This window comes from Zalophus californianus, chromosome 5 (assembly GCF_009762305.2).
Source record: "Zalophus californianus isolate mZalCal1 chromosome 5, mZalCal1.pri.v2, whole genome shotgun sequence".
Taxonomy (NCBI): Eukaryota; Metazoa; Chordata; class Mammalia; order Carnivora; family Otariidae; genus Zalophus; species Zalophus californianus.
In genome coordinates, this window is record NC_045599.1 from 93273708 (window position 1) to 93291648 (window position 17941).

Here is a 17941-nt window from a genome sequence, read left to right on the forward strand (position 1 = left end):
TTCACCCAAGTGACAAGGGAGAAAAAGTGGTACTCCATGTCATTGAGCTCTTCCTCACCCAAATGACAAGGGAAAAAACATTCCTAGAGAAGGAGGTGGTAAGATAAATGGGGTGGGAGCCGAAAGCCTTCTGACTATACCTCTAAATGTGGACATAAAACTTGCTTCAGGCAGGTATGATATCTAAGATTTTAATAAGGAAAGCCAGACTTCTATGGATATTTATGGGATGGATTGAGTCCATTCTAATTTAGGGAACATAGTGATAACAAAGCTGTTGGTTCTTTCTGTGTGAAACTTCTGAGATAAGCTCCTAATGGAATTAATGCATGTTTGTAATATAACTCTTCAGTTATCAAAATTCTCTTCTATGCTAGTCTTTTTGGTATTACACATGAAGGGGCTATCAAAGGAGTGATGGGCAGATAGCTTGGCAAATGTTTGATAAAAACATAGAGGTAATTTTGTTTTTAAACAGGGATGTTATTGAGCCTTATAGCATCAGTGGCAGTTGTGGCTTCAGTCTAGGGATTCCTGGTTTTTGGTTTTGGTTTTTTTTTCCTGATGCTGTTGTCAGCTGCAGTGTATGTAGTTTTCATTTGTAGAACAGTGTACTGGTTTTGTGCAAGGACCATGTAGATTTGATGAGAAATGCACAGTTAGTATAGGAGTCTGTGGGATATCATAGGCCAACTCTATAGGATAAGGATCATTTCAGGAATATGTGGTTTACCTTGGGTGACTTTTGGAGTAGGTGATCAAACAAAGGGAGTGAAAGTCTAAACTTTTTTTGACAGCAGTTTAGTAACCCTGGATACATTTTGGAGATGGATTCAGTTTTTAGATTGAATTGCCTTCCGGTTTCTTCATTAAATAGACCAGTGGTTTTCAAAGTGTGTTCTGCGGACCAGCAGGGGCAGTACCACCTGGGAACTTGTTAGCAATGCAGATTCTCAGGCTGCATTCCAGACCAATAGAATCAGGGCATCTGTGGTGGAGCCGGGCAATCTGTGAGTTAGGAAGCCCTCTTGTTACTCTGATGCACATAGGTGTGAGAACCATTGGCATAGATGAATATAGCATTGACTTTGGTCTTTGGGGAAGTAAAACAATCGTTGCTACTTGGCCAAGTTGAGCAAGTTCTCTAAGATGGTTATTTAATAGCCACATGGTTTTAGAATAAGCTTTGGAGAATGATGACTTGAGACACCATTTAGCTTCATAAATAGCTGTAAATTTGACATTTACTTTAGAGACTAATTTGAGAACACAGGCCCTGAAGACATTTTAAATTACTTCATGAATGAATTAATGAAGGAATGAGTTTGACTTTAAGGTGTAACTGGCATTTTAAGATTAAATGCACAGGGTGAAAAAATGTTTCCAATGAAATACTAATTAGATTTCTTTTCCTTATCAAACCAATTAATTTTTTCTTTATTTTTCTAAAATAGATAAGTAATGGAACATCATCTGTGATCGTCTCCAGAAAGAGGCCATCAGAAGGAAACTATCAAAAAGAAAAAGACTTGTGTATTAAATATTTTGACCAGTGGTCTGAATCAGATCAAGTGGAATTTGTGGAACACCTTATTTCACGAATGTGTCATTATCAGCATGGACATATTAACTCTTACCTGAAGCCCATGTTGCAGCGGGACTTTATTACTGCTTTACCAGGTAACTGTACTTGTCTTTTAAAAAGCTGAGCAGTGGAAGAATGTCCAGCCCAAGGGCCTAGGTGGAGCTGAGTAGATATTTGTGAAATGCATGAGTGAGTACAGTGTGACTACAGTGTGAGTTTCTTTGGAACCATATTGTATTTTAATATATGGCACTTGAAAAGGAGTTATAATGTAGCATCTGTATAGGAAATGTAGGCCATTTCTGCGATTAATGGTGTTGGTCTTTGGTCATATTATTGTTTCACTTAATTTAAGGAGTTAATGCTATGCTGATAGTTTTGATGTAGTCTATATATAATCTGTATTTTGCCTTTATAAGTAATTTTTAAAAATATGAGACAATTTTTCCTACAGTGTTTGTGTTTAAGAAGTGTCCCAAAGTTTAGGATGTTCCTTTGTACCTGAAGTGACATTTAGGATAGGGGATGGCAAAAATATATTGGAAAAACTGATGGCATGTCTTTAGTACATTTTTTGAAACTTATTTCTGCATCTTCTCCCTCATTCTCTCTCTCTCTCTCTCCCTCTCTCTTTCCCTGTCTCCCTCACACCCACATACTCCTCTGGTTAAGTTTACTTTGATTAAAAAAAAAAAAAGACTATTTTTTGGAATAGTTTTAGGTTTATAGTAAAATAGACTATATAGAGAATTCCCATATTTTCCATATCTTCACCCCACTCCCCATCACCATCCCATCCAGAGTGGCTCATTTGTTATATAACACATAGGCCTACCTTGATACATCATTGTCACCCAAAGTCCATACTTTACATTAGGGTTCACTCTTGGTGTTGTACATTCTATGGGTTTTGGCAAATATATAATGACATGTATGTATCATTATAGTATCCTATAGAACGGTTTCACTGCTCTAAAAATCCTCTGTGCTCTCCCTATTGTATCCCTCTTTGACTTTTGATCACTCATTAATTCTCTCTTTTCTCTCTCTTTATCACTCCTCCTCTTGTTCTTTTAATTTTAAATATAAATTTGACTAGTAAGATAGATTTCACTTCTGAAGAGAATGGTAGCCAGCATGTTTTCATCTAATATGGTCAGTGTAGTCTAGAGGTTACAACTGCCATGCCAGGGTAGACCTACAAATGGCCAGGGATAAAACAGTGCCATTGCCACCAGCCCTAACCTATCAGAGCTTCTGGACAGCTCTTCAAAGAGTAGCTCCTCTCTTAGCCTGTCTGTGATTTACAGTGCATCAGGACTCCATATTCTAAGGATTTCCACAGCAGATAGGACCAGGGCTCGGGTCTCAGGGCAGCTTCGAATTTCTACTCTTTCTTCCAAAATGTGTTCATACAATGGGGAGTGTTTAAGGATATTTGAGAGTTAGCTTAGAAAATTTTGACTCTCCTATTGTTTTTATGCTAAAATGTAGTATTGTTTGCCCCATTTCATTCATTAGTATTTCTAGAAAAGAAAATAAGAACCCTCTCTTTCTAGAATTGTATAGTATTTAATTGCTAAGAGGGATCTTAGCCATCCTTAATCCTCTTTTTCATTGTATAGACTGGGAAGCCAGTGATCAGAGAAATTGCATGAAATGACAAAGATCATACATCTTGGTTATTGTGTTGATTATGTGGGTGATGGTGGGGGCTGCTTCAAAAGTTAGTGCAAAGGCTGAAATCATTACAGTTAGGATTACTCTGGAAAATTCCTTAAATTGGCCCTAAGTATAGAATACATGTTTACAACCCAGTTCAGTAATAATTACTTTTACTTATGAGAGAGAAACAGATACGGTTTTAATTGTATGAGAGGGAGGGAGGGCGAAGGGGTTGGGGAGAGGGAATTATAGGTGGGTTTAAGTAAGGTGAGTGAACCTTTGGTGCAGCGTCTCTGGTTTGTGCAGTGCCAGAACCCAGAACCCCTGGCACCCAAGCCTTTCTGTGGACTGAGGTTGCATCTTACATCAAGAAAAAGGGCAGTTTTTAAAGTGGATGATTGTAATTGTTCCTCATAAGTGCTTTTAACTAAATGAAGTTATGGCTTCATTTTTCTCAGGCAAATCTGTTGTTTTTTTGTTTGCTTTCTACTGTTTTGGTTTTATTTTATTTTTGCCTGTAATTTGCTTCTCAAACATTTTAGAGTGCCAAGAAACTCACCTTATGTTTACAGAATATCCACGAGGTGGCACTGTTGAAGTTCTCTTGATTTGCAGAGTGTAGTTGAGAGGCAACCCCTTCTCTTGGGGAGTGTACGGTCTTGGAGAAGAGACAGAACAGATGAACATGTGTTATGTATATAAATATGGTTAGTATAATTGCATACAATTCAGTTTTCATTACAGCGAATTTTAAGGCATTGTCCATATCTCTGTTAAAGTGGAATTTTGTGGTATTGAATATTACATGAAATGAACGGACCATTGGCTGGGACATGGAAATATTTTTGTTAAAATGCTATTTCTTTTAAAAGGATTTGATATGAACATATATACATATGTCAGTATATATCATACATATGAATCTAATAGCTGGGGACAAGCTGGCCTAGTTGATTGTGTTGGTGTCTAGTAGACTTGGATTAAAATTGGCGTTAGTTCCTTAACAAAGACCCTGCCTTAAGAGTATTAGGGTAGAAACAGGTCCATGTGTATGTTCATACTTAAATTTAATAATGTGTGGAGCAACTTTACTAATCACTGTTCTAGTTTGGTGTTTAACTTTTACTGTAGATGATCTTGAGTTTCAAGTTTTTACTCTTTGAAATTGTCAACTTAAGACTTCTTTTGATTGTAGAAACCATTAATTCTATAAAAATTGTCTATAGTTCTCACTTTTAAATGCTTACTGTGAATATCATACCTGTCAGTATAGGGAAAATGGAAAATGTTTGTGGTCTCTGGCTCCTTTTGGTTCAGTGGAAAAAGTGATAATTATGATATGCTTTTCTAAAAATCATGGTAAATGTTTAGTCTGCGATGTCAATTTCTGCAGGCTAAGTTTGTGGTTTGTGAGAACTGTTGTTAAAGGGAAAATTTATACCATTTGAAGTAGAGGCAGATCGTACTTCAAAGAGGTTGATAAGCATTGGCGATCCTTTTGGTGAGGTATCTAAGCAATTAAGAATTTTGAAACACTTAGCTTCCTGGCCATGGTTTATTCATTTGTCTTATCCCCAAGTAAGGATGATAAACCGTTATGGACTGTAAATGTGACAGACTAGATCAAAGGTCTTGGGAGACATGGAAGAACCAGAGCGTAGCTAAGGCTTTTTAGGCTGGTTGCAGGGCCAAAGACCAGCATGACAGAGTGGAAAGAGCTTGGGTGTTGGATTTACACAGCCCCTAAATTTGAATCCCAGCCCCTGCACTTAATAGTTCTACGAGCCCACTTTTTGGACCCTTGGTTTCCTTTTTTGTGTGGGAATAATAATAACACTTCATGGGATATTGTGAAGATTAAAAACAATGTATGTAATATGCCTGACATCTGGTGGGTATTCTGAGGATGGTAGCTTAAAAAAAAAAAAAAAAAAAAAAAGGAAAGGGGAAAAAAAAAAAGCCCAGAGAGGCAGGAAACACCTGCTTCTCCGGAGGTAATAAGATTTGTTGCCAGGAAGTTTTAATTATTCACCCGCTAATTTCTGAATTGATTCATCCTGACATCATATAGGTAGGCGTTTGCACCACTTTGTTGGTACAACAACATGTTGGACTTTGTGACCTGAGTGTCATTTCACTTCAGTTCTCTCTGAATCTTTAGGTCAGTGTATTCCAAGTTAAAGACATCCATTGACGTACTGTTGCTGTCAGCAGTCGTATTGTTTTTTTCTTTCAGAAGGTTTCTAACTTCAGATTTTACAACTAGATCTGTGACTTGGAAGGGACAGCAGGAGTGGGTGGGAAGGGAGTTTCTTTGCAGCTGCTTTTCGAAATGTGTTTCTAAAATAATAAAAGGTACTATAATTGTATGATCTAAGCAGCTGTGTTAAAACAGGCTGTAGTCAAGGGCATTGAACTGACATTTTACAGTTGAGTTTCATTTTGGTATAGTGTTATTTACATGTTGAACTTTGAAATTTGTGCCTTTTAATTGTTTTAATTTACTGAAATTTTTCCAGACCTTCATCTGGTGCCTATAATTAGCAACAGAAGCACTTCCTCAGCATTGTGTGTGCCGTATTCTGGCCTCGTTTTCTGAAACCATAATGTGTCCTCTTGTTGCCTTGGGAAGGGGGGTGGTGATGGGAGATGGGGGAGTCTCAGCAGGATAGAGTCAGTGAGAGCCAGATATTGGTACTTAAAAGCAAAAACAAAAAAACCCTAAGCATTTCTTTTTTTTAAAGATTTATTTGACAGAGAGAGAGAGAGAGTGAGAGCAGGAACACAAGCAGGGGGAGTGGGAGAGGGAGAAGCAGGCTTCCCGCCGAGCAGGGAGCCCGATGCGGGGCTCGATCCCAGGACCCTGGGATCATGACCTGAGCCGAAGGCAGACGCTTAACGACTGAGCCATCCAGGCGCCCCAAGAAATACTTAGTTTTAACACCTCAAAGCACTTTTTAGCCAGAGCAAATGGACCACCTTACTCAGTAACTTCTTTGTCCCAAATAGGCTTGAAACAAGGAAGTTAAATGGTCTGCATGGCTCTGGGGATAGCTTTTCTAAGGTGTTCAGATAGAGGTTGTGGGATTCCAATACCCTAAACCTTTAAGGGAATGTGAGTGGGCTTAGCACTTTGCTAGAGTGCAACATTTTCTCTGCAGAAAATAACAAAGAAGAGCAACATTGCTTAGCTTCTTTGACCAATGATATCAGCCAAGGGGATTTGGGTATGAGGGAAGGAGAACAGAGACTGACACTTAGCAAGTACCAGTTCTGTATCAGGCTCCTTAATAACCTCTTCCTGTTAACTTTCCCAACAAGGCTAAGTAGTTCATAAAACGAGCATATTGAGAGTAGCTGTCTCAGAGGGTTATTGTGCAGATTATATCAAGATCATCCACTTCAGCCATTTAATACCATTCCTATTTTACGGAAAATGAGATCCAAAAAGGAAGACTGATGTGCTTCAACCCAGGTTATCTGACTCTGCAGCCAGGGCATTTACCAAGAAACTAAAACATGCTGCCTCCTAGAATGATGGTATGAATTTAAAGTATTATCCGAAGAAACGGAATCTCATAGATGTCATAGAGATGTTACTGAATTGGAGTGATGGCATTTTGAAAGAGGAGGAAATATGTGTTAGAGATTTCCTTATGCAGAAACTCAGTGATAGTCTAATGGTGAGCTATTGAAGGGGGAAAAAAATCAAAGAGGACTAAAAGGGGTATCATGGCTATAAAGCAGTAGTTCCCAACTGTTTAAAATTATCTGGTGGCACTTCTTAAAAATACAGATTCCTGGTCCTCACCATCTAAAGATTCTGATTCAGTAGACCAGAAAAAATGTCCAGGGAATCTGTTTTTGTTGCTTGTTGTTTTTGTTTATTTGTTTTAAAAATCACTTGCCCTAAGTGACTTAATTACAACCACACAGGCTTCTGAGAACCAGCTCCTAGACCACCCAGGCAGGTGGAAGATTTGGATGCTGCTTTCCCAGTTCATAGTCAGACAATGGGGATATTGCAGTTATTGAGAAAGTTGCATTGAGAAAGCAACTATCTGATGCAATCTTGTCTCCTATTCATTTCCTCTCTCAGAGAGCAGGGGACTCACGAGGGGAATTGGTTAGGGGTGTGTTTATGATCAATTAGGAGGATTTGGTTAATGATATGGAAATAACCTAGATCTTGAAAGGTGACTGTGTTCTCATAGGACGTGTAGAAACTAGAAGATAGGTAAGTACCCAGAATTAGAAAAATTCAGAGAAGAGCTAAATCTATTAGCCCATGACTAGAGACACTAAAAGAAAATATGAATATAGAGGTCTGAGAGATTCTGAAATTTGAAATTCTTGTTAATTTGTTAGTCCTAGCAGTGGAGGGCTACAAGTAAGACTGTATGTGATTATCCATGGATTTCCCTGATTTTAAATGAAGATGGAAGAAAGGGGCACATGATCATGGAGATACACAAAAAGGAAACCAAAGCTCCTACAAACAAGCAGACCTAAAGACATTGTGTGCCAGGATATTGACAGAACCTGTAGATGTGATTTTCAGAATTGTGGAACATTGAGAGGAAGCAGAGCTGCTGGGTATAGTTGTGCCCTTTACAGCTTGTACGGTTGTGTTTGGTAGCCTTGCATGATAGCACCCTGAGATGTGATCGATGAGCACTTTTCCTGGTTTTAAGAACTCGAAAAGTAGAGGTGGGTGTATTTGGGGGATGTTGGCTGATAAATTTGATGTCATACTCTAGCAGACCTTTAAAATGGATTATCAAAGTTAAATAATTTGCAGCCAAAAAGACTCTGTAGGGTTCTGTAAGCCTAGAAGGATGTATACAGAATGTTAGGAGCCCTTATCTCTGAGAGGATTTAGGGATTAAAAAGTTTTTGCTTATATGGATTTTATAATTTTTCTGTAATGAACTTGGGTTATATGTGTTTAAAAAAAGGGACACAAAGCAGCTCCTTGCCAACTTGTAAACAAAAAATGTGATACCAACTTTACGTAGTAAGCACCAGCAAGAGAATACAAAGTGTAGCCATACCAAATTCGCCTGACTTCGGGGTAGGGGAGGGGGGATAAGGTTATCAGATTAGTGGGTCAGAAGAATGATGTAAAAGGTAAAGGTGGTAGGGTTTTTATATGGGGCAGAGTTTCTCCAAATATTCAAACACTGAATAGAGAGAGATAGGCTGAACAGTGGTACATCCAGATGGTTACAGAACCAGTGGCTCAGTATTGGTATGTGTATTTCATGAATAGACCCACAGAAGCCTGGATAGAAATATCTAGAATCATGGGTGCTGTCCTTGGTTCTGACCCATTTAACATGTTTGCCAAGAACTTGGGATAAAGACTTACTGCATTTGACTATCATGCAGAATTTTGGTGTGGAATACCCACTCTTCTGGAGGACAGAATCAGAATTCTAGAGGCTGATGTGGAAGGGTCAGGTCAAGCCTCAAAGGTGAATTATAGCAAGGATAACTATAAATTCCTGCATGAAGCTGCCCTTCATCTCTCCATTAGCCATACAAATTTAGACCTGGGGGAATTTTTTAAAATAAATATTGTTGGGGAACAGGCTTAGGAATTTATTTTAACTTACTGCCATCTAGGAATCTACTGTGATAGAACTACTAGATAAAGGTGTTGTAATCTTTGCACCAACTGTAATATAATGACATGTACAAGAAAAGATCGTGGCTTCAGGGTAGTCTTCATGATCAGATCAGAGCTTGGGTATTAGATCTAGACCAGAGTAGGACAATTAGTATATGAAAGGCTTGTAAACCAGAGTTGACAGTAGAAAGTGTCATTCTCAGAGTTGAAGACAACATTAGTTTGTGAAGCATTTTAATGCATCATCTCATTTTGATATTTTCAAAATAGAGATTATTTCCCCATCTTATACAGATGAGAAAACTGAGCTCTGAAACTTTAAAGACTTACCGATTTCCTGCCAAGTTAGTGCCACTATATGGCTTCTATTTATCTTGAAAAAGAGAGCAAATATTAATCTTGTATGGTGCTTTGTTGTCTTTAAAATCTTTTCATAAAATTCTTTCATTTGATTCTTACTGGTGGTGTGAGAAAGGACAATGTTTACTAGTGATTACCATTTTATAACAGTAAAAGACCAAGGACCAGTTACATTTCAATATTTATTTCATGTCAAAGAACTGCTAGACTTGAAATTGAAATTTTCTGCCTGTATGTTTAGCATTCCCACCACTGCAGTAGGCCTGGGGGTGAGCTTTATTTTTTGTAGTTATGGAGGGCTTGACTAGAACCACAGGGTGGGAGTTTGCAGGTGGCCACAATGTTGACTGTGTTGACACCATGGCAGTGTCAGGCAGACTCTGAATCTTAGTTGTCTTTGGGAGGACCCTTGCATTGCGTTGGGATAAGCCTCATAAGGTTGAAGAATTTGTAGGCATATATGGTTCTTGCTTTTGAGGATTTTACCTCCATAGGAAGGAGATGAAGAATGATTGACAAAAATACATCTAAGGAGACCTGACTTTAACTCTTAGATTGTCACTTAACTTTTCATAAGCTTTTTAAGCTGTGTCAGTGTTTCACCTTTTTTGTCTCCTTGGCTCCGAGGGATTCACATAGGTCATGTATTAAGAGGATGATTTGTTACGAGAGATGGTAGGTCAGAGGGGGAAAGAACACCAACTTAGGAGCAAGAGATCAGAGTTGCAGTGTAGGCTTTACTACTCTATAGTTGTGAAATCTTGAGAACTTTACTTCTCTGTGCCTCATCTGTAAAATTTGAGGAATCGTTATCCTGTAGTGGTTTTGTAAAAGAGTTATGTAAAAGAAAATGCAAACAAGTCTCTTTTCATAATATCTGACAAATAAATAGAAAACTGTCCAGGATCGGCTTTTACACGCAGGAACTGTTGCCATAAATTTATGTATATACATACATATATACATATACATACATATATACATACATATGTATGTGTATATATATTTTTAAAGTAACCTCTATGGCCAACCTGGGGCTTGAACTCAATGGCCCTGAGATCAAGAGTTGCATGCACTACCGACCAAGCCAGCCAGGCGCCCTGCCAGCAATTGTTTTATCTTAAAAACTCAGAACCAAAAAGAAGTGTATGTGTTTATGTACTCATGCACTTGTATATCTGCAGAACTTTTGATATTACTCAAGTATGTTACCTGCTTCAGGATTTCTTTATTCCTCTTCCCTTTACAGAAATGGTGACTGGTACATTTCCATCTCCCTTCCCATTCCTTCACTGCCTTTTCTATTTTGTAGAGCAAGGCTTAGACCACATAGCAGAAAACATTCTTTCTTACCTGGACGCCAGATCTCTGTGTGCAGCAGAGCTGGTATGTAAAGAATGGCAGCGAGTGATCTCTGAAGGAATGCTTTGGAAGAAGCTGATTGAACGAATGGTGCGCACTGACCCTCTATGGAAGGGGCTTTCAGAAAGAAGAGGGTGGTAAGTTCTTGGGTTGCTTGTTCCCTTGAAAAAAGTTCCTTGGACATAGGGTCAGTTTGACTGCTTAAATAAGCAGTTACACTTGACAAATGTGTTGGCCCATTTTTCAACAGGTGGGAAAGAGGAGTGGTCTGGAGTGGTGGTGGGGTGGGGTGGGAGTTAAAGTTGTTAGAATAATTTCTTTTGCAATGCATATTTCCTTTATAAGTATTAACCGCTAGGAAGTATTATATAGTTTGAATGAGTGATTTACCTTTTCAAACCTATGTATATATGGTTTTCCTTTCACATTATTCTTTTTTTTAAGATTTTATTTATTCATTTGAGACACAGAGATACAGAGAGAGAGAGCATTGAGCAGGGGGAGAGGCAGAGGGAGAGGGAGAAGCAGGCTCCCTGCTGAGCCAGGAGCCCGATGTGGGGCTCAATCCCAGGACCCTGGGATCATGACCCAAGCCGAACGCAGATGCTTAACCATCTGAGCCACCCAGGCGCCCCCTTTCACATTATTCTTAAATGATGATACTATTACCAAAAGATAAGAAAAAAAGAAAATATAAGAAAGTCAAATAATGCCATTTTGCTATTTGTCATTGCTTCTGATCGAAGATGTGGAAGGCATAGTGGGCATGAGTTTTCAGATAACCCATTAACTTATATACAGCTTTAGAGCCGTGTACACCTCTGTAACCTGGCCCACTTAGCACAGAGAGAGTGTTTCCGATGGAAGTACGGCTTGCGGTGTGAGTAAGGGTTAGGGCTATATTTTCTTCATGGAAAGAAGTTTGATGTGTACCAAGTAAGCTTCATTAACATTTTTTATTAAATTATAGAATGAAAGGCTATATTAATATCTGTTGGGTGTTCAGAAAATAAAAGGCAGAGCTGGAAATTAAAGTACAACTTGTGTCTAATGTGTGAATTTAACGGTCAGAAACCCTGCTTTTAACTGAGTTGAAAGATACAGAATCTTTGTAAGTACCATGTTTAAATAAAATTCACCCTTTTATGTGCAAAAATGTAACATCTGTTTGTTTTTATTTGCCAGGGATCAGTACCTGTTTAAGAACAGACCTACAGATGGCCCTCCCAATTCATTTTATAGGTCATTATACCCAAAGATTATCCAGGATATAGAGGTAACTTTATGATTTATCTGTTTTATGGGCTCTTTGTGTCTTGTTCTCAACTTTTTATGTTGCCTTAGAGTGTTTTTTGATCTAGCAACATGGAGCTGGTAATTTTTTTTAAGTTGAACTCTTGAAGCAAATGTGTCATAATCAGTGTATAATCTGTAGCCATTCTTCAGAGTAGATAATGCCTGTTTGTAAAAAAATGATCTAACTTTTCTAAAACGTGAAATACATCTGCAAGGTTGCCAGTTAATTAAAACCTGAATCCAAAGTCAGCTTTTTATTCTGATTTGATAAATTTTCCAGAATCCAAGGCACAGTTTTTCAGGTCAGCAGTTTTACATTTTGAGCCACCTCGAGGGAACTGGAGAAGGCACAGTCTCAGTTTCCTCTGTAAATTTCCCATAACTTTTTTCATAAAAATGACTCAAATATGATTCTAAGCAATAGTTAAGTGGGTTTTATAGAGCATATTATGCTCCTGGACCATTTTGGATGTGAGTGTAACTTCACCAGACCAGTAAAACTCTGTAAACTTGATGAGAAACATTGGAGATGTTTGATATCATTCATGTGTTCTAATTAGTTCAGTTTTATTGTTTAGCTCTTTTCCTTGAACCAGGAAAGACATGCACAGGCATTTCTCATTAACTCTTTCACATGTGTTCTTGGCAGGTCTTGGTTACTTCAGTATTTCCTCCTTGGCGAAAAGTTTAGCCTTTGCTAGGCAGTGCTGTATCACCCATAAAGTTATACTCAGTTTCCCAAATGTGAAGTAATCCTCTCCCCCAGGTGATAGACATAAAAGTTATTGTGCCAAAATTCATTAATGGAGAAACATGTGCCTTTTGGGGAGTCCCCTCCTCCCCCTAGAAAGGCAGATGTGAACTGATGGAATCATTAGGCTAATGGTAAATCTCAATGTGACTAGAATATCATATTTAAAAAACAAATCCTTGTCTTGAGTAGACAGCTCCCTAAAATGAGCTGTAAAATAATCTTTTAGGGAAGGCTAAATATATAAAACTTCTGCCTGACAAATCATAAAGTTTAGGAATTAGTTGATCTGTTGGCAGTTCAAACCTTAGAATAAATTGCTCCACGGTGTTGGAGCTGTGACACAGTGTTAACTTGAATCTTAAGTTGGGGTGTGTGTGTGTGTTTCAGGGGAGAGGGGCTGTCTCTTACTCCGAGATAGTTGTACTCAGATATTGCTTGTGCATATATATTAGAACCTATATTGCTTTTTGCTTTTTTTTTTCAACTATTCTTTACAGAGTTATCTCCAAGTTTCCTTGAATAATTTTAGCAAGTCCTTTGTTATGAGGACAATGTTGAAAGTCAGTATTAATAAACAGGAACTCTGGAAGAACTTTGATCAGGCTGAAGATTTTGGTGACGTAGATTATTTTATTTAATCCTCATGAGTACTGTTTTAATCAATAGTATGAACTCAGTATTCTGTAGCATGATAGCATGTGACACCACCTACCATAACCATTTCCTCAGGCTGAAATAATATTTTAAAGTTAGTGGAGGAGGCAGATGTGAGGGAAATGGAGCTATGGGGGAAAACCCTACTTGATACAAAACCTCTACATCATGGTGGTCTACCCAGCGGTTCTTAAACTGTGGTTTGGGAAAACCCACTGGTTGGCCACAAGAGTCTCCTCCAGATTTTTGTGGGCTAGATCTCTTAGTGTAAGGGATAATGTTTTATACTTTGGTATATTCACTAATAGTAGTAATAATAAAAAATAATGTATCACACATATAATAAGAGTGTTTACTCGTGCTAGATACTTGGTGAAGCATTTTATAATACACTTCATTTAACACTCTGAACAATGCCTTGAAAGGTAGGCCATGATTTTATTTAAAGTTAAGGAAACTGAAACTTAAGAAGGTTAAATAGCTTGCCCCAGATGACACAGCTAGTGAGTAACAACAGTCTGTGATCAACCTTGTATTCTTCTGCACTTAATATAGCTTTCTGTGTTACGGATCACTGGTACCTCATCAAAATAGAGTTCTTTACCTCTGTTCTGGGAGTATGTTTTACTCTGTCCAGGGTGGATGCACGTGTAAAGAGTTGTGTCAGTGATCTATGGACCAAACAAATGGAGACTCAGGGGCTTGGCTCTTGACCATATGGCTGGTATGAAACTCTTATGGCAGAACATAATAATTACAGTACCCTCTTTTGAGCCTTTGCAGTATACCATGAACTGTGTTGGTGACTTACATAGATTATTGCATTTAATTCTTACAAGGTACATATTATCCCCATCTGTAACAAGGGGAAGCTAAGACTAAGAGAAGAGATGGGAATTTAACTGAGATCTGTCTAGCTTTAGGCTTAGTGTTGTTGTTTGTCATTTTCAAAGTTGGAAAGTTCAAGAAGTGAAGGAGAAAGAGGTATGTTGTTGCATGCCTGTGGACTTTGCAAGGTGATCTTCTCATCTTTCCCCAATGGTGTGAGTACGCAGCATCCTTGAAAAAAAGGGTTTGAGTTAAGATAAGATTAATTGGCCTATTTTAGTTCCAGTTATGGGAAAGGTAGTATTTTAAAAGGGTTTTAATCACATTGCTAAAAGATAAATTACAACCCCTGAATGCTAAGTGGATGTTTGTGCCCCCTACCCAGTTGCCCATACACAGCTGCAGAGTCTGTGTGGTTCCCGTGTGCTTTGCAAAGTTGCCAGTTCACAACACCTTTTCCTCTTTCTTTTTCTTGCTCTGCTTTGACAGCTCTATTTCATGTACTGGGTTCTGTCATCTGTCCGTTCCCAGATTTGACTTTGATGAGCAGATGACCTTGCCCTTCCACGTTGACTTACAGAAATTGGCTAATTTTTAAGAAAGAAGTAGAGAATCTAGCTTAGTGTGGCCAATCCCCATTATTCAGGAAATAAAGATGTGAGAGATGAAGTCTGGGAGAATAAATTAGAATTCTTAGCTTTCTGCAAAAGTTCATCTCTCATGGGTGTTCTTGCCACACAGAGAGAAGAGAGGGTTTAGAGTACCTCTGAGGTGAGAAGGAATTCCTGGAAAGACTGAGGCACATTCCTAAAGGAAGCAGCCATATTTCCTCTACTATCTAGAGTCTCGGTTGTTCTTCTTCTTGTTACTGGTGAGCTTACTATTAGGTGCTTTGCTACAGTGATTTAATTTAGCTCTCAAATTAATCAAAACTGAGATTCTTAGTCCAAAGCTCATGCTCTTTTCATGCCCCCCCCCTGCCCCCCACGTCTCTCAGGAGAGAGATGCAAGTTGTTATAATAGACTCCAGTCAATCAGAATTCTGTCTTGAACTTGGATTTTTTTCTGTTGCCATCTCGGAGTAGTGGCAAACTCTTTCATGTAATATGTCTTTTCCCTCTTTTTATTCACTGGATTAAAGCCTTTGAAGCACTCTCCTTGGAATAGACCACTGGTAAGATGATGGTTTGTTGTATCGCACCTTTTAATAAACCACATTTTATTCAGGGAAAGTGGGGAGCTTTTTTGTGGTTTGCAAACTTGATATTAATATTGTCCTGACCAGAAAATGCTGAAACTTGCCCACCCACCCAGTTGTGTTTAGGCTTCTAAAAATAATGTTATTCCTCCATACTCAGACATCTGTTTTCACTCTATTGCCAATTTAAATGCCGCTGTATACTCTGTGTATCATGGCTACTTTCCCAGTATTTTGAAACTTTGCACAGGGTAAGGGGATTTTACAAGTTCTCAAAAACACGAAATAGTCCTCTACAGTAGCCATATCACATGATGTCTAAGTGAAATGGCAGGTATCTGTATAATTAAAGAGGTACACCTGTGTATGCCCTATATCCCTGCTGCTGGAGTTGAAGTGGAATTGCATTGGAAGGCTGAGCCTCTTCCTGGGAATGGTTAGGGAGGGCTCGGGGCTAGCAGCGTTAAATATCAGCCTAGACCGAGACACCCATTCCTGACATTTTGGTGAGAAGATTTTCTTTGGTCACGGCCTACTCCTTTTGGTCAGTGTTCTCCGCAGACAAGGAAGAGCATCACTGCTATCATGTGAGGCACTGTGACGAGCACTTTACATACGTAATCTCACTTGATCCTTAGAACAGTTTTGAGGAAGTAGATACTATTTTTCCCATTTTTTACAGAGGAGGAAACTGCAGCTCAGACAGTCCCAGCTCATTTGCCAAAGCTGCTCACTGACTCAGGTATTTTCTATACCACAGTGGGCTGTCTTCCATTTTTAAAGGCCTATTTATTTATTTAAAGTTAAATAAATAAATACCTGGCTTATAAACATTCTAGTAAGAGTTGAGGTCGTCAAATATGGTGGTAGGTAGTATTTGGGGCAGGCACAGTCAGCAGGAAGTGCTGCTTTCTTTTGTGGGTGGCCTGGGGAATTGAGAAGAGTGAAGTTTTAGGAATTACATGAGATTGGTGTTCAGCAAAACGATCAGCTCCCTGAACTGGTTTAGTGTCCCTTTCTTGGCATTTGGAAACAAACTACAAGTGTTTAGGGATTCAGGAACCTAATAATTTTTTTTAACACAGCCCTAAGTGGGAGCTTCCTAAAATGACCCATGAAGAATTATCTGGCAGTCCTTTTCTTTTAAAATTCAGAATTGTATTTTAGAAAATTAGTCTCTTTTCTGAATGTTGAGAAGCTAAGCCATTTCCTATTTCTTAACTTCCATTCAACTTAGAAGAAGAGCCTGTTATCTAGCAGAGCTTTTGAGAGTTCCTGGCCTCTGCTTCTTGTTTGAGGGCCAGAGATCAAGGGTATGGCTCAGCCTTTCACGTCGGGTGGTGGTCTCTGTCCAGACTCTCCGGGAATGTGTGCACCCCGGGCTGACTACTGCCTCAGCCCAGCTTGTCTTCAGTCTTCTCTGTTGTATCTTTAGGTTTTTAGGTCCGGTAAAAGACTGTAATCAAGTCACCCAGTTCTAGACAACATTTTCCGAAGAGGGGGAGAGCGTGTAGGAAATTCTTTTTGGTATGGGGATTCCTCTACTTCCTCTTTTTACATTAAATTATTTTTTTCAGTCTCCCATGTGATAGTGTACTTTTCCTTTGCATTGAAACATATAGAGTAACAAAGCTACTTACTGATTCAATATTTTAAAGCGATTGTTTTATAACTAAAAGCAGCTATATGAATTTAAAAAATAATCCAATATATATGTGTAAGATATATTACATAGTCAGCTTTGTAATACTTTGGGTTTATATGGAGTCATGCATTCTGCAGCAACTCTGGGCCCTCATAGGGTGTGGCCCGAACATCAGTAACCACTGCCAGGAGTCGCTGGCCGCGAGTAAGACTTGTTACCAATACATCTGTCTCCTAAGTCAGCGTTTTCCTGGTATACTTAGCTTGCTGAGGTGGCTCAGGCACTGTCTAAAAATATGTTAGTTCTCTAAGAGTGATTTTAAGTACTGAGTTCAGTTTAAGTAAGTTTTTTTTTTTTTTTCTGGACCCCTTTTCAGAAGGTTGCTTATACAGACAGATCTGTTATCTATGTCGGTAGCAGTAGCAGAAGTGGGGTGAATTATTTTTGTTTGTTTGTTTGTTTTGGAATGTGGTTTTATTTCTCACATTTTACAGACTTACTAGAAATGATGATGCTGCCTAAGAAGCTCTGACTTGGTAGCAGATGGGCAGATGAGTGTTCTCTCGCTCCTTGCGTCTCCATGGCCCCGCCTTCATCCCATGGGTGTTGGAAATATGTGATCCTGCCCTGTCTCAGGGCTGTACATAGGAGCCCTTTGAGGGCAGGGATTAGATTTCCAGGTTCCTGTGCTAAGTACAAAGGCCACAAATGATGGAACATTTTCCTTTTTAGGCATATGTATATCACCATCTCTGGCCTTTCATTTCTTTTTCTATGAAATGAGGACAATAATTTCGGCTTCAGAGTTGTGGTGATTAAATTAGCTATACAACGTTTAAAACACATAGCATAGTGTTACAAAAGCATAGTACCTGGCACATAACATTCAGAACATTTTAACATTTTAGAGCCCACAGAAGCACACTGCCTTCAACGTAAGAGGAAATACAGTTTGTTAGATG

General features: G+C 38.8%; 1 protein-coding gene across 9 annotated transcripts in view; it reads left to right on the plus strand.

The window, feature by feature from the left end:
• Positions 1-17941, plus strand: part of FBXW11 (F-box and WD repeat domain containing 11) — a 122221-nt gene that overhangs the window by 81625 nt on the left and 22655 nt on the right. For all 9 annotated transcript variants that reach the window (XM_027605307.2, XM_027605310.2, XM_027605312.2 and 6 more), the window contains 3 exons: positions 1455-1680; positions 10555-10741; positions 11790-11880. In XM_027605307.2, coding sequence (XP_027461108.1) covers positions 1455-1680; positions 10555-10741; positions 11790-11880 — 504 coding nt within the window. The remainder of the gene's footprint in view (positions 1-1454; positions 1681-10554; positions 10742-11789; positions 11881-17941) is intronic.